The 20,833-nt window shown below is 43.7% G+C and overlaps 1 protein-coding gene across 1 annotated transcript in view; it reads right to left on the bottom strand.

Annotated features, from left to right (window-relative positions):
- Window positions 1–20,833, bottom strand: part of BLVRA (biliverdin reductase A) — a 52,848-nt gene that overhangs the window by 18,715 nt on the left and 13,300 nt on the right. Inside the window, exons 2-3 of the mRNA XM_005899415.3 lie at window positions 17,662–17,694; window positions 2,675–2,796 (exon numbers count right to left, since the gene is read on the bottom strand). Of these exons, the coding sequence (XP_005899477.1) occupies window positions 2,675–2,796; window positions 17,662–17,673 (134 nt within the window). The 5' untranslated portion in view covers window positions 17,674–17,694. The remainder of the gene's footprint in view (window positions 1–2,674; window positions 2,797–17,661; window positions 17,695–20,833) is intronic.

The raw sequence follows: 20,833 nt of genomic DNA, 5'->3' as shown, positions 1-20,833 counted from the left end.
CTCTATGGTCCCTGCCAGCTCCAAGCACTTGGCCAGACACTAGGACTGTCAAACCTAATCCAGATCCAAGACACTAACACCTCTGAGGGGCCCAGTGCTGTGTGGCTCTGAGCTCCTTCACGTACATCACGGCCTTGTGTCCATCAAGCAGAAGGCGGGCATCACTGCCTCCTTTATAGCCAAGCTGACAAAGCCCAGAGAGGCAGGGGCTCCACAGCTAACTGTAGTAGGGGCAGGACAGGAGCCTGAGCCTTCTGACTCCCACACAGTAAGAAGGACCCCTGCTTTAGAACAGCTGAGAGTGCTGGCTGCACGCTGCCCTGGGGCTGAGGCTGGGGTAGAGGAGCAATCCTCCAACCAAGGTTGTCACAGAGGAAACAGGGCAGCTGGCAGGAGGCTTGGGGGCAGCGCAGAGAGCCCCCTTGAGTGGCAGCAGCCAGTGGGCAGCTGGGGGAGTTTGGCTGCTGAAGAACATTCTGGTAGGTTCTTTCCTGTGGGGGCCACCCCATTTGCACTGCTTGATCTGACCAATGCCTCTTGCTTGCCTCCCTGTGCCTTCCCAGTATGGAAGATGTGGTGAAGAGGAAAAGTTAAAATTTTACATAACCTCTTGCTCGTTCTGCCTCTGTAACTCAGCTTGCTCCTTGCAAAGTCTGGATCACATAGGTCACGTAGTCTCAGAAAGACTTACAACACTAGGAACTACAGCTTATCTCACTCACCCTTGTCCTGCTGTTTGCAGTTGCCAGCCCTGCAAACCTGCTTAATCATGCCTGTCCATGTAAAGGTCAAGCGTCCTCCTCCCCATCTTGACTGCTGTTCCCACGCTCACGAAACCCTTAAACCACCCTATTAGCAGCTAGATTTGCCCACTATAGTCTGTCTATAAAAACTCTGTAACCCCTTTATTCAGGGCTCAGGGCTTGTAGTGTTGACTCTTTCGGGCTCACCGGCATAATAAACCTGAGTTCTCCAATTCTCCAAGTGTGGTGCTTGGTTTCTCGATTACTGGATTCTGCAACAGTGGGGAATGAACTAAAGTCTTCAGCTTCTAGCAAGCTTGGTCTGGTAGAGGGAGGAAGAGACTACATAACTACAACACAAGAATAACAGGAGTTGGGGTCTTCCCTGGTGGTTCAGTGGCTAAAACTCTGTGCTTCCAATGCAGGAGGCATGGGTTTGATGCCTGGTTGGGGAACTAAGATCCCACACGCCATGCAGCATGGCCGAATAAAAATAACCAGAAGAATGCTGTGCCTGGGGTACAAGTGGGAGATTCCAGGAAGGCAAGGAACACCCAGTTCAGGGTTTCAGAAGAGGATTCCTGGGGAGGTGACAGGTCTTAGCAGGTAGGTTGTGAGGAACAGATCATGTGGTGAGGGGACAGTGGGATAACAGCAGGGAGGTGGTAAAGCGAGAGGAAGGGAGGATGAGCTGGCCATCCTATGGGACCTGGGTAGGTGAGGCATAGCACCAGCTAGCAGAGGAGGGCTGATGGGGAAGCAGAAGCCCCCCTTCAGCCCAGAGCCCTGGTTCGTGAGATCCCAAATGCAGGCAGGGGAGCAGGGGAGGGACAGTGCTGCTAATCACGGTATCAAGTCTCCATTCTGTGCTGCTCCCTTAGACTCCTCCTGCGAGGGGAAGACTGACCAAGGGCAGGTTGCCAGCACTTCTGGGTTGCCTCTGTGCCCTAAATTCACTTTAAGTCCTTAAGGAAGGGCTAGGTTCTGAGACAGGCAAACTGGAAGAAGGCAGGTCCCGTAAATTAAAATACGAAAGAACTTCTACATGGACCATCATGATGGTTACTTAAGCTCATCTAAGTACTGACATTTAGGTGATTTCTCTAAAGCACTAAAAAGCAGAGACCTGCCTGACTTGCTCTCTGCCCCAATGCCTGGGCTCAACTTGCTCTCTGCCCCAATGCCTGGGCTCACACAGGGCCTACCTCAGGTTCACAATGACTGCTGATAACTGATGTTCCACGGTGTGAGTTTTGTAAGTAGTGCGTGTGGAAGTGGTGGGGGTCAAGGAGGAGCTGAGGGTGAGTAAGGGAAGAAGAAACGCAGTTAAAGTTAGGTTTTGGCTGAGTTACAGGACATAAGTGATAATCCTTGAAAGCAGGGTTCAGAATTATCAAAGGGGAAATGAATACATGGTGTTTAAAAGTCGGGCTTTGGAATCGGACAGACGTGCACTGTTGTCCAGCTCTTCGATTTCTCCAGCTGTGAGACATCAGGCAAATTACTTAACCTCTCTGCAGTTCAGCTTCTGGATCTGTCAAGTAGGTTGATATTGGCATTGATGTCAAATAACTGGTCAGGCTTACAAAGCCCAGGGCCCTGGGAAGGCTGTCATAGTTAACTGATGGAACACACCTAAAGCTTCTTTCAGGCCAACCCACGTGCGTTCACTGTGCCCCTCCTGTCACCGTAGGCCCTGTGCTCACCCTCCCCGCCTCTGCCTTTGCGGTCCCCTACAGGATGACTCACTGCACATCCCAGTTGCAGGGCCAGCACTCTTTAGTTCCCAGGCCTGTCTGAGATCTTGTGGGGCTGACCCTGCACAGTTCCCTGGAATGATCCCAGAGCTGGCTTGCTCTCTCTGGGGTCTGGAGAACCCTAATCCATTGCACCCAGCTCCCGGGGAATTACAGGGCACAAGGCAAAGCCACCTGGACACGAAGCCAATCAGGTTCAGGAACGCTGAAGAAGCGTGTGGATTCCGCAAGTCCCGCATCCGTACGGAGCCGGCTCTGCCGACGCCCACCACCACCACGCCAAACTTCCTCTCGGGCTGAAACACAAGGGATCGAGGTGGGGTTTAAAAATGGTCCAGGATCATACTCACAATGTTTAACTTGAATATTTCTGTCCCTCCCTGCCGTGTATAGATGCTGAGCTTGTTTGGCTTGAGTACAATATCAACTGAAAAGACCAAATATTTTTCATTCTGACAAAATTTAAAATCCAACAAACATTTATTAAAATGGAATTTAGAAAGATGATAACAATAACCCTGTGTACGAGACAGCAAAAGAGACACTGATGTATGGAACAATCTTATGGACTCTGTGGGAGAGGGAGAGGGTGGGAAGATTTGGGAGAATGGCATTGAAACATGTAAAATATCATGTATGAAACGAGAAACCAGTCCAGGTTCAATGCACGATACTGGATGCTTGGGGCTAGTGCACGGGGACAACCCAGAGGGATGGTATGGGGAGGGAGGAGGGAGGAGGGTTCAGGATGGGGAGCACATGTATACCTGTGATGGATTCATTTTGATATTTGGCAAAACTAATACAATTATGTAAAGTTTAAAAATAAAATAAAATTATAAAAAAAAAATAAAAAGGCATTCAACAACAACAACAAAAATAAATAAATAAAAGAACATCCCCTAAAATGAAACAGTCTGGGAAGATAGCATAGAACAGCAAAACAGACACATGGGCAGGACCAGTCAGGGACCAGACAAGCAAGCCAAGAGCCAACACAGATCACAGAACCCACAGCAGGGGAAGGGGAATGAGACTCCCTGAAATGCAGGGTTGGAGAGAAGTCAGCTTCCCCACAATATTTCTGTGGCTGCTCTGACCTGTGTTATCCATGGAAAAGGCTCCTTGCACACTTGGCTCTCCACCCACTTCTACAGCCACCTCTCCCTAATGAAAGATCTTCATCTTGAAGCTGTACCCAGCCCTAGTCTGGTACCTCTGTCCTCCCTAAAACTCTCCTCCAGTGGACGCGCAAATCTGATGCAGCAGAGAGTCATACAGAAGTGACAGTGCTCAGTGAGATTCGGGGGGACAGGGCACGTGGGCACACGGTCACCTTATTCAGACTCCTCACCACCCTGGCTTCCTGGGTTCCAACCAGGAACTGGTTGGATGTCACTCTCACCCTACTGTGACAGCTTACTCATTATTTGGGTACAATGCATATAGTATTAGAATGAAAAATCAACTCAAGTTTTTCAAGTTATATAGCAACTTACTATAATCCAAACTGATAAAAATTCTCTCTCTATATAAACCTCAAACCCAGTTCTTCTTGGATGCCTCCGAGCACAGAAACTTGAATGTCCCCCTTAGGTTCCCCTTTCCTTCACCTTTGTCATCTGAGTGTGTCACCATTTCCTACAGAGTTTGCCCCCTTTCCTAATGATCTGATAAATCCCCTCCTGGTCTCACCCTTCCCATGGGTGGTACCCCGGCCTGCCAGAGCAGATGCTTCAGATGAAAACTAAGTCCTTCCCCTGATTAAAGCTCTTCATTTTCCTAACTGTTACAGACTGAATGACTGTATCCCTCAAAAGGCATATTGGGATCCCTGTCCCCCAGTATGATGGTAGTAGGAGGTGGGGCCTCTGGGTAATCAGGGTGAGATGAAGTCATGCGGGAGGAGCCCCCACAAATGGGGTTGGTACTTTTGCAAGAGTCACAAGACAGCCTGACTCCTCTCCCTGCTCTCTGCTCACGTGAGAACATGATGAGGAGTCAGCAGTCTGCAGCCCACAAAGGGGGCCCCCCATATCTCAGCGTGATCTCAGACTTCTAGACTCCGAACTTCAAGAGAATTTCTGTGGCACTGTACAGCAGCCCAAACCATGAGACAGTTTGTAAGAAAACAATTGAAGGGGGAAAAAAAATCCAAGTCCATGTTTTCTACCAAACACGAGTCCTTCCACAACCCAGCTCCAGCCTGCTTCTCCAGCACTGCCTTTCAGTCACCTCCACTTTATAACTTTATGCTTCCGACCTCCCAAGAACACACAGGACTGTTTGCTCCCTCCCAGTCTTTGCAAATCCTGTTCTCTTTGCTTGGAAGGAGCTTCTCCCTACCATCCACAGGGGGATGCCTTCAAAGCTTTCAAGACTTGGGCATCTTAAACCATATGAAGGCTTTCCTGATGCTATCAGTTAGATTTTTCTTTTTGCATATAATGAAGATCACCCATTTCGTGTACAGTTCTATGGGTTCTGACCAACACACACTTACATACCTACCACAATCAAGATACAGAACAGTTCTATCATCCCCTCCAAAATTACCCATACCCCTTTGCAGTCAACTGTTTCCCCTGCCAGGCAACCATTGACTTGTCTTGCCATCCCAGTAGTTTTGCCTTTTCTAGAATATAAGTGAAATCACAATATGCAGTCTTTTGGGTCTGGCTTCCACTTAAAACAATGCGTTTATACTGTTTTGCATTCTGTCACTGATGTCTGAGAGGTCCAGACATTCTGCATTCTTGCCAGCACCTGGTATCATCAGGTCTTCTCCTCTTTTCATTTTAGCCGTTATAATAGGTGTGTTGTGGTCTCTCATTGAGGTTTCTATTTGCAGTTCCATAATGACTAATGTGGAGGAGGCAATGGCACCCCACTCCAGTACTCTTGCCTGGAAAACCCCATGGACGGAGGAGCCTGGTAGGCTGCAGTCCATGGGGTCCCTAAGAGTTGGATACGACTGAGCGACTTCACTTTCACTTTTCATTTTCATGCATTGGAGAAGGAAATGGCAACCCACTCTAGTGTTCTTGCCTGGAGAATCCCAGGGACAGGGGAGCCTCATGGGCTGCTGTCTATGGGGTTGCACAGAGTTGGACACGACTGAAGTGACTTAGCAGCAGCAGCAGCAATGACTAACGATGTTGAGCAGCACTGTTTCATGTGTTTATTCGCCATCTATAAATCTCCACTGGTGAGGTCTGATTATTCCACAGGCTGTATCAACTATCCACAACTAGGCAGGGGTATGCCAGGCCTGTCTTTAAATATACTGGGTGCTTAAACCCAGCTCACAGGTCACCTTCTCTGGAAGCCATCAAGCTTTTTTGTTTTGTTTTATTTGAATACACTATCCAATTGTCCTAATATCAAGTATTGAGAAAGACAAACCTTGTTCTATTGAAATGCCTTTGTACCTTGGTGGAAGCTGTCTTGATTACTATAGTTTTATGGTAAGTATGGAAGTCTATTACTGTGAATTCATTTTGTTTTTCAAAATTCTAGTTCTCCTCCCTTTACATACACATTTTAGAATCAATTACTAAATAAATAAAATGAAATAAAATAAAAATTCCTGCCAGAATTTTGAGTGGGATTATATTGAATTTATGGATAAGTTTGAGGAAAAAACCCCAACATCTTCAGTAAAATGAATCTTCTAATCCGTGAATATGTCATATATTTACATTTATTTAGGTCCTTGATTTGTTTCATTCTGTCATTTTCAGTGGATAGATTCTGTACCCATTTTGTTAAATTTATACTTAAATTTTTATGATTTTTAGTGTTATTATAAATTTTATTTATAAATGAAATTATACTTTACCTTCCATTTCCAACTGCTCATTGTGCGTATATAGACGTACAACTGATTTCTGTATACTGGCTTGGCATCTTGCAATCTTGCTGAACTCACTTATTACTTCTAGCAGCTTTTTTTGTAATTCTATTAAATTCTCCACATAGACCATAGAGTGAGATGTGACTAGAAATGATTTTATTTCCAATCTGTATGTGCTTTACTCATTTTTCTTGCCTGACTGCCCTGGGTGGGTATGATTTTGAACAGGAGCAGTAAGAGAGGACAATCTTGCTTAGCTTTTAATCTTTGGGGATAAAATTTGTTCTTTTACCATGAAGAATGATCTTGGCTATAGATTTTTTTGTAGATATCCTTTATCAGGATGTGGATATTTCCATTTATTCATATTTTGTTTACATTTAAAATCATAAATGGTCTAACTTTGTCAAGTGCCTTTTCTGTGTCTATTGAGATGATCATATGATATTTTTCTTCTTAAAGTCCATTGATACAATGACACCTTTCATTCCTAGGATAAACCTCACTTGGTCATAATGTATTATTCTTTACATATACTGTTGATTCTATTTGCTAAAATCTTATTTTAAATGTTTGCATCTGTGTTCATGAGAGTTGTTCAGTCGCTAAGTCATGACTGAGATAACATTATATCATTTCAAACATAAGAACAGTATACTTCCACTTCCTGTCTCCCTGACTTTGTACTGCTGTTGTTACTTAACTTATAAATTGCTCAAGGTACCAGTCAGGATTCAGTAATGTGTTCTAAGCACAGAGTTTTAACATGGGGAATCAGAGGTTTACATCACCATTGCAACCACTGGGGAGGTAAAGCCAGAGAAGCCATCACTGACCATCTCCTACTGCAATCAAGCAAGTGATTCTCAAGAGTTTGCCTGGAAGCCAAGACCTCAGGAAAGCATCTGCAGCCTGAAGCTTGGAACAGCAACTGTGCCCTCTGAGTAAGTTTCTTTCTTCAGCCTCCAAATCTCCCGGGAGCGCCTCTCACTGGCCAAGTTCACATGTGAAATGGAACTTTGGGAAATGCAGCTCTAAGCTTGTGGCCACAATGCCCAACTGACAACAGGCCGTTTAGCCCAGTTAGTGCCTCTGGGTTACAAGTCTAGCTTTTAATTTTTATTTTTGACAGTCTCATACACAAAAAAGAAGAAAGACAGTCTTTATAGTAATCTGTACTGAACAGGCCAAAATACATGTCTGATCAAATATTTGCTTCTTCTTTCGTTCAGAAAAGGAAACAAGCAATTTCCTTATGAGACTGATCAAATATTTGTTTCTTCTTTCACACGGAAAAGGAAACAAGCAATCTCCTTATGAGGCTGAATATTTATGGTATTCCTAAGATTAACTACTAAATTACAGATTTAGTAGATTAAGTAGTTTAGTAGATTAAGATTAACTACTAAATTAACTACTAAATTACATTACAGAAAATAACGAGGATCATAGGTTTCTGTTAGCTTTAAAAGAGGCATGAGGTTAAGAAACAGCTTCCTTATCTGTAAGAAGCCAAGTCACTTTTTCCATTTTAATAATTAATGATACACACACACTTGTAAACCTGGCTTGGGTAGTGTCTGACTGAAAGTGCTTTCAAATTTCATTTAGACAACATTTCCTTGCAAAACTGATACCAAGGGACAAGATATGGGTGAAAATGCTGACATATTAACAACTGAGTTCCTCGTTGGGAAAGAACTTCATCTTTGAGAAAAATGACTTTGCTAGGCCATTTCACCTGTGTCTGTTCATGTTACATGAGGCATCAAGGCATGTTCTGAAAGGAAACTGCAAATCAAACAGATGAAGGCTTCTGGTTTCCCACTTCACATGTAAGGAGCTTGAAAGCTGCTGCTCTATCTGGACATATAAACAGCTAACCAGACTGAAAAACTAACTAAAACGAACTCCTCTAGGATCCTTAAGAGAGGTGAGAACATGAGGCAAACTGCTGCCCCCACGACTGGAGAAACCGAGGGACTAACGCAGAGAATAACTTGGTGGAGCAGAGACTCAAGAGTGGAAACCACAGCAGGAAGCGGTAGGAAAGCCTGAACTGTAACAGATGAGTGACTGGGGGCTCAGTGCGGACAACTCTGAGACCTAGAAACTCCAGAGGGACCCAGTCGCAGGAAGACCCTCTCAGTTTTGTGACATTTACCTCCAGGAGCTTGACCAGGTTCTCACAGTAAATACTGGAGATGTTTCCTCTCATGTTTCCAACAAGACTGGGTAAAAGCATCACTCTTGAAATCACCAGTGCTTTGTATTTCCTAAGGAGACTGCCCTTACAGGAAACTAGTTAATCAGACCCTAACCTGCTGGGATATTATTAGACCCTAACTGACTGCAGGGTAGGAAAAAACAGTTGACCCTTGAACAACATGGGTTTGAACAGTGCTTATATGTGGATTTTTTTCCATTTTAAATTATCACTGTACTAGACAATCGTGGCTAGTTGAATCTGTGGATGCAGAACTGTGGATAGGAATTGTGTGTATGGAGGGCAGACTATGAGTTATAGGCAGATTTTCAACTATACAGACAGTCAGCACCTCTAACCATGGTACTGTTCAAGGGTCAACTGGACAAAACTCCAGGCTACTCTAGAATTCCATTTGGGAGAAAGGAAACACCCAACTCTGGCCCACTCTAGCCATACTCCCCCACCTAAGAGAGGCAGAAAAATAAACTGAAAAATACTTCTGTGGTTCATAGTGTAGAGCCATAGGCTCACCAGAAGACTGAGACTTGATCATGGGACTGTAGAATGTGTCCCCTCCCCCTACACCTCCCCACCATTTAAAGCAGTTCCTTTTATATGATACATCATGTCTGGAGATCAAGAAAAAACAACAAGCCATAACAAGACAAAAACACAATCTGAAGAAAGAGAGAAGCATCAAAACCAGCATAACAGGAGTGTTGAAATTACTGAGACTGGGAATTTAAAACAACTATGATTACTATCCGAGAAGGCAATGTCACCCCACTCCAGTACTTTTGCCTGGAAAATCCCATGGATGGAGGAGCCTGGTAGGCTGCAGTCCATGGGGTTGTGAAGAGTCGGACACGACTGAGCGACTTCACTTTCAATTTTCACTTTCATGCATTGGAGAAGGAAATGGCAACCCACTCCAGTGTTCTTGCCTGGAGAAGGACAGGGGAGTCTGGTGGGCTGCCATCTATGAGGTCGCACAGAGTCGGACACGACTGAAGTGACTTAGCAGCAGCATGATTACTATGATAAGGATCTAATGGATAAAGTAGAAAACATCTAAGAACAGATGGGCAATGTAAGAAATTGAGAGACATCCTGAGACAGAATAAAAAAGAAATGCTAGAGATCAAACACAATGTAACAGAAATGAAGAATGCCTTTTATGGGCTTACGAGTAGACTAGACACGGCACTGGAAAGAATCCCTAAAACTGAGGATATCTCAATAGTAACCCCCGAAAACTTGAAAAGCAAAGAGAACAGAGACTGAAAAAAGGAAGAGAATATCCAAGGACTGTGGGTCACTACAAATTGTGTAACACACATGTAATGAGAACACCGGAAAGAGAAGGAAGAGAGAAAAGAACACAAGATATATTTGAAATAATAATGAATAAGAATTTCCCTAAACTAACGTCAGACACCAAACCACAGATCTAGGAAGTTCAGAGAATGCCAAACAGGATAAATGCCCTGTCCCCAAAAAATGATGTTTAGGCATATCATTTTCAGATTACAGAAAAGCAAAGATAAAGAAAAAAATCCTGAAAGAAGCCAGAGGGAAAAAAACCTTACCTACAGAACAAAGATAAAAATTATATCCAACTTCTCCTCAACAACCATACAAGAAAGGAGAGTGGAATGAAATATTTCATGTGTCAAGAGGAAAAAACTTACCAACCTAGAATTCTGTACCCTGTGAAGTTATCCTTCCAAAGTGAAGGAGAAATAAAGACTTTCTCAGACAAACAAAAATTTGAGGGAATTTGTAGTAGACCTAGCTTGCAAGAAATATTAAAAGAATTTCTTTAGAGAGAAGAAAAATATTACAGGTGAGAAACTCAGATCTACCTAAAGAAAGGAAGACGGATTAAGTGAAAGTAAAATACAAACTTTATTTTTCTTATTCTTAGTTGATCTAAATAAAATAATAACAGCAACAAAGTATTGAATTATGTATGCTGATGTATATATTTATGTTTATGTAAATGCATATACGTAAGTGAAATGAATGACAGCATTGATCCACAGGACAAGAAGAAGGAATGGGATTATTGTTATTTTACAGTATTCACACTACCTGTGAGGTGGTACAGGTATTATTTGAAAGTGGATTTGAATTAGTTGTAAATGTATATTGCACGCTCTGGCACAACCAATAAAAAAGTTTAAAAAACGAAGTATAATCAATATGCTAAGAAAAAAGAGAATATGGAACTATATAAAATACTCAGTTTACATCACAAAAAGCAGAAGAAGAGTGGAAGGCAAAAATAGGACCAAAGAACAAAGTCAATGAATAGAGTGAAGTCGCTCAGTCGTGTCCGACTCTTTTGCGACCCCGTGGACTGTAGCCTACTAGCTCCTCTGTCCATGGGATTTTCCAGGCAAGAATACTGGAGTGGGTTGCCAACAATAACAAATATTAATCCACCTATATCAGTAATCACTTTGAATGTTAATGGTCTAAATGCATCAATTAAAAGACAAAGATTGTTGGAGTGGACCAAAAATCAAGACTCAACTCTATGTTGCCTACAAGAAAACACTTTAAATATAAAGACACATATGGATTAAAAGTAAATGGATGGAGACAAATATATCATGCTAACACTATAAACAAAAGACAGCAGGAGTAGTTATGTTAATTGCAAGAAGGGCATTACATAACAAGATCCAACACGTGTGCACCTAACAAAAGGGCACCAACTACATTAGGTGAAATCTGATAGAACAACCGTGAAGAGAAGCAGATGAATCCAAAATCAGCTGCATCACACTCCAACACCCCTCTAACAGAAATGGACAGATCGAACAGGCAGAAAAATCAGGAAGGACACATTCGCACTCAGCACTACCAATCAACTGGACAAAACTGGCATCTGTAGTCTGCTTCACCCAACAGCAGCAGGATGCATTCTTCTCAAGCATACACGAAACATTCACCAAGACAGACGGGTTATAAAATACACCTCCACAAGTTTCAAAACACAGAAATCATACAATGTCTAATCTGAGACCACAATGGAATTAAACTAGAAATCAGTAACAGAACGATAACTGAAAAATCTCCAAATATAAGGAGACTAAACCTTGGGCTCAGTTGGTAAAGAATCTGTCTGCAATGCAGGAGACCTGGGTTCGATCCCTGGGTTGGGAAGATCCTCTGGAGAAGGAAAAGGCTACCCACTCCAGTATTCTGGTGTGGAGAATTCCATAGACTATATAGGGGTCACAAAGAGTGGGACAATGCTAAAAAAAAAAAAGTCAAAGAGATGGCTAAACTCCTCTGCAATTTAGTAGCTAAAACTTTCAGGGTGAGAACCTGCAGAAAGCAGAGGAAATGGGAGGAAAGAGTAGAAAGGGGAACGTGCATGTAGATTATCAGGAGGCTGAAGTATGCAGAGAAAGGAGATGGTGAGATATGCCCAGCGGAGGGGTGGGCAACAGGTTTCTAGAATGTCTAAAATTCCATTTCAGTTGTCTTGCTGTGCCCTGCTGTCTTGAATTTTTGATAAAATGCACTATATATTCAGCCCTGCACTGCTGCTGCTGCTGCTAAGTCGCTTCAGTTGTGTCCAACTCTGTGCTACCCCACAGACGGCAGCCCACCAGGCTCCCCCTTCCCTGGGATTCTCCAGGCAAGAACACTGGAGTAGGTTGCCATTTATTCAGCCCTGTAGAGGTGCCGTTTTAAGGAACAAAGGAACAAGAATAGTTTCAAGATGCAGAAAAGAGACAGACAGGACAGCAAAGTGACTCAAAAACTAATTGGGGACCAACTTATCATCACAAAGTGAGCCAGCTCTCCCTGTCTTGGATGCAGAGAAGCTAAGTGTTTGGAGCTCGAGATTAGATGATGGGATTCCGAGATTAAGAACACATACTCTGCCAACTCAGAAAAAAAAATTTTGTTTTGAGATAAGGAGGGTAGAGAAAATGTAAAATTACTGTAGAACTTCAAAGTGGAAGGTATGAGGGCAAGTGCCAGGTTCCCACTCCAGGAGGAGGTATGACGATTGTAAACAGTCAGGAAGGACAACCCAATGTTTTTCACTCATTTACAAGAATCAGTAAGTTTGACCATACATTGGCTGGCATAGGAAAACAGGCATGTTCATATGTTGCTGGAGGGTGAGGAGAACAGGCAACTTTTGTGGAGAACAGCTTGGAAACATTTAACATGCAAATACTCTTTGTTGGGCATGGGGGGAATTTATTTTCAAAACACATACATAAGTGAAATGACTCAGGTTTATTGCAGCCTTGCTTGTAACAGCAAAAGACTGAATATAAAGTATATGTTATCAATAGCAGGCTGGTTAGAGAATTATGGTATACTTTGAAAATGGAATGCTACATAGCTATAAAAAAAAAAAAAGAACAAGAAAGTTTTTTATGTACTGGAAGGGACTGATCTCCAAGATACATTGTTGGGTGAGAAAAGCAAAATACAGACCAGTGTAAGATATGTGCTCTAGTGTATGTTAAAAAAAAAAAAAAAGGAGGGTGGGGCAATGGCTGAAGGAAAAACAATACTTATATATGTTTTGAATCTCTCTGGAAGGACAGACAAGAAACCAGTAAGGGTAGTTGCTTTGGACCATGAGAATAGAAGTAGCTGGGAGAGAAGAGGACTTCTCAGGATAAAGTTTTTGTGTGTGTGTGTGAAATTCTTGAAAATTTTGAATCATGTGAATGTATGTTATCCAAAATACAAACACTTAAGATAGATATGAAAATCCAAGGAATGCTCTGAGTAGATGAGAACTCTACAATTTGTACAGAGTTGGGCTTACACCCTGCTCCCTTCCATAGAGCTGGGTGTCCTCTGCTGTCTGCCCTCCAGGACACTCTGCCCCTGGTGGTGCCCACTGCCCCCAAATCAGCCGACACTCCACAACTCCAGGCTGTGTCTGCTCTCCCCACTCACCCTTCCAGTTCAGCTGTAATCTGGGTTTCACTACCAAACCTCTCTGCCTCATTACAGGTCATCTTAGATCTTAGCCAAATTCAAGGGCTTTCCCTAGGTGGCATTCTCCTGGACCTCACCCTGTTTGATTCTTGAGGGGACCTTCTTAAAATTCACTCCTTCCCTGTCTTCCCTCACCTCACAGCGAGATTTCCTTTTCACTCGTCACCGCTTTCCCTCTTCATCCTGCACCCTAGTGGTGCACGTTTCCCCATGCTCAATCCTGTCCCCCTGATCTCTCCTCCCCGTATTCCCCAAGTAGGGGAGGGGTGCCTCTCATTCTTAAGGTTTCCAAGACCACCGTTGTGCTGAAGGTTCCAACATTGTGCACAATGAGCTGTCCTCTCCTCCAAGCTCTAGACCCAGGAAGGAATGCCAACTGGGCATTTCCACCTGGCCGTCCCACCCTGACCTAGATCCTCATGTTCTGTGCTAGACTCCAACCACCAGCCTCACTTGACCACTGTGGTCTGAACTTCCGGGAAAAGGCCAGGGGCTCTGCAAATTCTATCAGGCACCCAGCATGACGTGCTGGAAATCCTGGGAGTCTTTGCTGCCTCGGACAAATCCTCTGAAACCAAAGGTCTGACTGCAGCTGACAGCCTGCTCCTCCCTCCCTGCTCCAGCCAGCCTCAAGTCACTGCAGGTTTCTCTTCCTCTGCATTTTCACTAATCTTTCACGCAAGCTCTGGATTGCTGTACATGATGACTAGACAGTCTATGAGTCATCCCATCACTGAGTCAACTGCCACTCAGTGAGAACACATGGTATTTGAGGCACCAGGTCAGATGCTGTGGGGATGCTAAGATGAAGGAGGCACACGGACAGCTCTACCCAAGTCAGAGAATGGAAGGTCACAAAAGAAGTGATCATTAAAGGGCCATGGAAATTCACACAAGGGAGGTATCACTTCCAGAGAGAGAGAGAGCTCTGAGATGTTTTACCGGAGCAGTGAGGACCAGGTCAGGCTGCCCAGGGATCAGACAGGAAATGGAAGTGAGAAGGGGGTCACAGAAGGTAGTTACAGGGTGTTTAAGGCAGAAGAGGAGGCAGACTAGTTAGAGGGGGTCCCACGGTCTGGGAATATTTTTAAAAGGTTAAGAGAGAAAAGCCACCAAAGAAGGAAAGTTGAAATTACAGAACAGAAGGGGTAGTTGACGATTAACAGAACTATTACTGAGCCAGGCTCCGTGAGCTTAATATGAGTGCAAAGTTTCTACTCTTTTTGCACAATTTCCAAGACCATGAGAATTAGAGCGAGTCATGGGGTCTTAGGATAAGAAGGCAGAGGCACCAGAAAATGGTTAACAGAGGTCAACCTGGGGTAGGGGAGGCTGGGGTGATTAGGTAGTGAGGACACTCACTTTTGACTATTTAACATTTTGTAGCTTTTGAGTTTTGTTCTAGGTCTGTGTATGAACACTACTACAAAAATGAATTTTTAAAAAAACTTGCTTTTTGTTTTATACATATATACATTCTCTTTTCTATTATGGTTTATCACCAGAGATTGGATATAGTTCCCAGTGCTATACATTAGGACCTTGTTGTTTATCCATTCTAAATGTAATAGTTTGCATCAACCAACCCCAAACTCCCAGTCCATCTCTCCCTCCCCACTTCCTCCTTGGCAACCAGAAGTATGCTCTCTATGTCAATGAGTCTCTTTCTGTTTTGTAGATAGGCTCATTTGTGCCATATTTTAGATTCCACAAGTGATACAGTGTCTTTCTCTTTCTGATTTACTTCACTTCAGTATGATAATCTTTGGTTATGTCTGTGTTGCTGCAAATGGCATTATTTCCTTCTTCTTGCGGCTGAGTAGTGTTCCATCATATGCATGCACCACATCTTCTTTCTCCATTCATCTGTTGATGGACATTTAGGGTGTTTCCGTATTGTGACTATTGTGAATAGTACTGCTATGAACATAGAGGTACATGTTTCTTTTAGAATTATATTAAAAAACTACTTTTTAAAGATGAATTTCAGTATAATGCTAGGAAAAGACTACAGCAGGTTGAGCATGTCAACAACCTTCCCTCTGAAGGGGATGGATGAGAAAACAGGATTACAGCAGCTTGAGAAGACCTCAGGTGTTGTTTCGTTCTGAAAAAGTAAAAACTAAAGCAGTTGGAAATGCTGATGGGAAAGAACCAGTAGAAACAAGTTGAACAATGCAGCTGCTCAAAGAGGAATTCAGAGAGGTGGTACAGAATCTGAACAGGCAGCAGAGTCTTCAGTTCTGAGTGTGGACAGTGTTGCTTGTCACGCCAGTAAACAAAGGATGTTGAGGCTACCAAGCCAGCAGCCTCTGCAGCTACCCGCAACGGTGCACCCTCAGGGGACTTGAGATGGGAAGGAGTAGGGTACTGGTCTGGGGTAGCTAAGGTGCATATCAAAAGAATGATTTCAAGTAAGCCTAGACTCTTGCATCTTCTCATACACACAAAAGTGATAAATTCACTAATTTGAGATAGTTGTTTTCCTTTAATTAACAGTAATCTTTTGATTACCTTCCAACTACCTGTTTTTTTGTTTTTTTGTGTTTGTTTGCAAAAACTTCTATATATCCTTGGCACGTCCCTTACCTCTTTGGAGCAGTCCCTCAGAGCTATAAGAGAGGCCGTAGCCCAGGCTTAAGTTCTCAGTAAGTCTGCCCATAACACGTAATTCTCAACTTTGCATTTTTTTCAATCAACTCACATTCACAAGAAATGTCTGGGATGGGATGCAGTGGGTCCTTTCCTGAAGTCCACTCCCCTTCCTTCTTCCCAGATCCAGCTCTGGGATACAGGAGAAGATGCTCTAGCTGAGAAAATCCTGGTTCCTCTGACACAGTAATTGGTCCAGGAATGGGCATGGGACCCAGATCTGGCCAGTGAGGCCTAAAAAGGCACTTGGTGGAACTTCAAGAAAGGAGGCTCCCACTCTTCTGGGAGAGCTGCAGGAATCCATCTCTTTCTCCCACTCAGAGTGAATGAGGATGCATGTAGCCCCAACCGCTGCTGGCAGCCATTCCTATCACCATGAGGGCCACTATCTCCCAGATGAAGCCAACACTTAGATGAGAGCAAAGAGATGAAAAGATCCTGGATCTTTGATGAGATGGCTGAGCCACTGGATCAGCCCCCCTGGAGCCTGCCCTCCATCTGGACTTCTAGGACAAAAACCACATTAAATTGGGATTTTCTGTACTTGCAGTCTGGAGCTTTCTCACTGATAAAAATCCCTTCCTCTAGGAAAAAAAACAAGACAAATGGGGAGGCAGAAATTGAGAGAGATGATGTCTGATGGTTGCAAATTTTCTCCACAAAGTAAAAGGTGATCAGAAGCTAAGAGTGAGGAAGCAGCTGGGAGGAGTGAGGAAGACTGGACCTGGCTATTCAGGGCAGAGGGAGAGAGAGCTGTCTGGGGACCAAGGAGGGGGTCTGGTGGGCATGCTGAGTACCCAGATGAGGGTTTTGAGAAGTTTGTCAGCTGCAAATAGCATGAAACTATGCCACTCACCCAAGACCACCCTCCTCTGGGCATGGCCTCTGGGCTGGCCATGCAGGATCAGGAGGACAAGGGGAAAGGAGCTGGGGCATGAGCACAGCAGTAGTGGAGGAGAGGACCCCAGCGTCTAGCTGGACCTGAAGGCAGTGAAAGCAGAAAGGGCTGATTGGTCAGGAAAAAACAAAGGTGCAAAGACACAAGGCACCTCACTGGACTGAAGAACAAGTTCAGTGGAAGTGAGAATACAAGGAGGTAATGCAGAGGGAGGTCCTTCTAAGCAGAGTTAATTGTCCCCAGAATAACACTAGGGCCCAGCGGCTGCCATGCTCCATTGTAGCCCACTCCACCCCAGCCCATGAGTGTTGTTTCAGGATTAACTGAGGTAGATAAATTCTAATCTAACTGAAGCTGGACAGACATAGATAAGAGCTCAGAAGGGCCTAATTCTTCCCATATCACCCAGAGCCACGTGCATGGCAGGATGCAGGGGACATGTTTTCAAGTTTGTGCTGATGTTTCCGAAAGCTCTGGAGGGAAAGACGCTCTGTGAAGAAGAAATGAGGCATGCTGCAAGAAAAGCATCTTTAAATCGGTCCTCTTAGAGAACTCACCTCTGTGTTCATCTTGGTCTCTTTCTGTAGAAGCTGTGAAAACAAAAGCAGAGGTTCAGGACCTTGGTGGCACTCGCCCCCAACTCTGCGCAGACACTCTCCTTGATCACCACCCCTTCTCCCCCACTTCCTGTCCAGTTGTCTCCATCTCCCTTAAATGCCTTCAAAACCTTGCCCACCAGTGAGGGGACCCAGGTGTCTGTTCTGAGACAGGTACTCGCTGGCCCCCTGGGACATCATACCAGTACTGTTTCTCTAAAGGATACTGCCAACCTCTAAGGTTTTCTCCTATATTGGAAGGGATGCCTCTGTGTGCTTAAAACAATGATGCATTTCCCAAAGTTGGGGCTTGGAGAGGGTAGCTTCCTGTCTACCCTTCTTTTATGGGGACAAACAAGGCAGTAAGAAATATATACCTTCTTTTTTCCCTCCTCACTGAGTTTCCCAGGGACTTAAATATGTTAAAAAATCAGGACGCATGCATATACACTACTATGTATAAGATAGGTAACTACTAAGGGCCTACTGTATAGCACAGGAAACGCTATACTCAATATTCTGTAGTGACTTATATGAGAAAAGAATCTAAAAAAGAGTGGATATATGTGTATATATATTAACTGATTCACTTTGCTGTACACCTGCAACTAATACAATATTGTAAATGAACTATACTCCAATAAAAGTTAAAAAAAAAAAAAGTTCAGTGGGCTACTCTGAAGCCTTGGCATTAAGGAGGAGGGAGAAGGGAGGAGACAGGGGAGCAAGAGTCACAAGGAATAAGGAAAGAAAAAGATGAGGGGAAATGAGAGAGAAGGGAAAGAAATAAGGAACTTGTACAGAATAGTGGGGTTCTAAAGTTTGGGGGTTCCAAACTTTAATGGACTCCTGGGGCTGCCTGTTGGAAATGTGCTTTTCTGGGTTGCAACCCCAGAGCTTCTACAAGGGAGGGAGGCTAAGAGTGTGCATTTTCAACAGGCATCTAGGAGACCGTGCTCAGACGGTCAGAGAAGCACTCTTGGAGAATCACTAGAATTGAGAGCAGAATGGATGGGTCCCTAAGAGTGAACTTTCTCATTCATTTTCAGAGCAGTTAGAATTTTCACTTGATTTTAACTAGGATGGTGAGTGAGGGTGGGGGGACAGAAGTGATGGAGAAGGGACTAAGGAAGCCTCTCCAGCCCTTCCATCTGGGGTGAGGGGTTGTCCGGGATGCCAACAAAAAGGATGCTCCTGAGGAGCCGAGAAGGGGAAGGAGAGCCCTCCAGGGCCTCCAGAAAGGGAGGCTGAGGTAGCCCCTGTCCTTGGACCAGTCCTGCATTTGATTTTATTCTCTTTCAGAATACGAGAGGGTTACGCGTAGTGAAACGAACTGACTAGCAACAGCAAAAATAATACCCATCTTTAAAAGCCTTGACTCCTGGCAATCTTCAGCCTTCAACACCCCAGGCTATGTGTTGAAAATAACTGGTTTTCAGTAATTCCCTTCTGAAAATAACAGGTTTTCAGTAATTCCCTTCCCTCCTCCCTTCCTGTTCCTCCTTCCTGCTTTTGACAGTGGGTCTCATGACCCACGCTGGTCAGTACACATGTTGTCTCTCCTCTGGCCATATGGAAGCTTTTCAAGTTTCCTGGAAAATCTGAACAGAAGAACTTGTTAGAAATCAGACCCTAAAAAGCAGAGAGTGAGTGATAAAGAGGGTGAGCTTTCTTCTCAGGTCCTCGGGAGTCAGTATAGGCGTGATGTCTTCTTGTTCATAAAATACCTCCAAAGAATAACCAAGACACTGATGGCAAAGCCAGAAGAAGCCAGAACCAAGTCAAGGATGTGTGCTGGGCAATGGTCTAGACTACAGGGGCTCCCGGAGGAGCCTGCCCCTCACAGATTCCTCTCTATCACTCTATGGCAAGTTACTTATATGGTTGAGAATGTTAGTGTGAGTGTCCCTTGGGGCTTACATGTGGGTGGGGAAGTCAGATAACAAACATGAGGAGGTGGATAACAGTTGTGAGAAGACTGGGTCAGCTACTTTATCTACATGAACCTAATCTTTGAAAACTGACAAAAAGGCTAATAATATCAACTCCACGTTACATACGAGGGACCTGAAGTTCAGGGTAGGTTAAAGCACTTGGCCTCACAGTCATTGTGTTGTGGTTCTGAGCTGTGACTTTCAGCTTCCTGGCTCTGGAGCCAAACCCAGAATGCTCCAGAGGCCTTTCCAGGGCTGTCTGACACTCAGCCAGAGAGCTGCTATAATAAACAGGAGATACAGGGTTTGATCTGGCTTCAGTCAAGGACTGTTCAAGTGACCCTGGTCAAACAGGTTCCCCATTTGTAGGCTGAACGGCTGGACTTCATCTCTAACGTCTCTTCTAGTTTTATAATGCTCACTGATTCCCAAAATAGGAAAATCTGGTGACTCCTCAAACAGTGCTCAACCTCAGTTGTGAGATGACTTTACCCAGATGCTCTATCAGACTGACAAAGAATTGAGAACGTTTGCCACAGAGTGTTAGTCAAATATCTTTGATTTTTTTTTGCCATGTTTTGCAGCTTGTAGGATCTTAGTTCCCCAACTAGAGATTGAACCCAGGACCCCAGCAGTGAAAGTGCAGAGTCCTAACCACTAGACCAACCAGTGAATTCCTTAACATCACTGGGGAACTATAGATAGGTATCTCCACAGATAGCAGTTTAGCAACATCCATTAAAATTCCAAATGTAAGCAAATGAACTCTGACCTAGCAATTCTGCTGCTTCCCCCTTTTTTTAATTACAAAATTTTTTTCAAGATTTAACAGTTAACTTACAATGTTGTTAGTTTAAGGTGCACAGCAAAGTGATTCAATTATATATATCACACATATACACACATAATTTATATGTAATAGCCAAAACATGGAAGGAACCTAAATGTTCATCCACAGAGGAATGGATAAAGAAGATGTGGAAATATACAATGGAATAATACTCAGCCATAAAAAGAATTGAAATAATGCCATTTGCAGCAACATGAATGGACCCAGAGTTAATAATTATCATATTAAGTGAAATAAGTCAAACAGAGAAAAATAAATACTATGCAATATCATTTATATGTGGAATCTCAAAAATGACATGTGAACTTATTTACAAAACAGAAAAAAAAAAACTCAGAAATAGACTCAC

This window comes from Bos mutus, chromosome 4, assembly GCF_027580195.1.
Source record: "Bos mutus isolate GX-2022 chromosome 4, NWIPB_WYAK_1.1, whole genome shotgun sequence".
Classification (NCBI taxonomy): domain Eukaryota; kingdom Metazoa; phylum Chordata; class Mammalia; order Artiodactyla; family Bovidae; genus Bos; species Bos mutus.
Note: the sequence above shows the minus strand (reverse complement) of the source record. Positions and strands in the feature narration are given on the sequence as shown.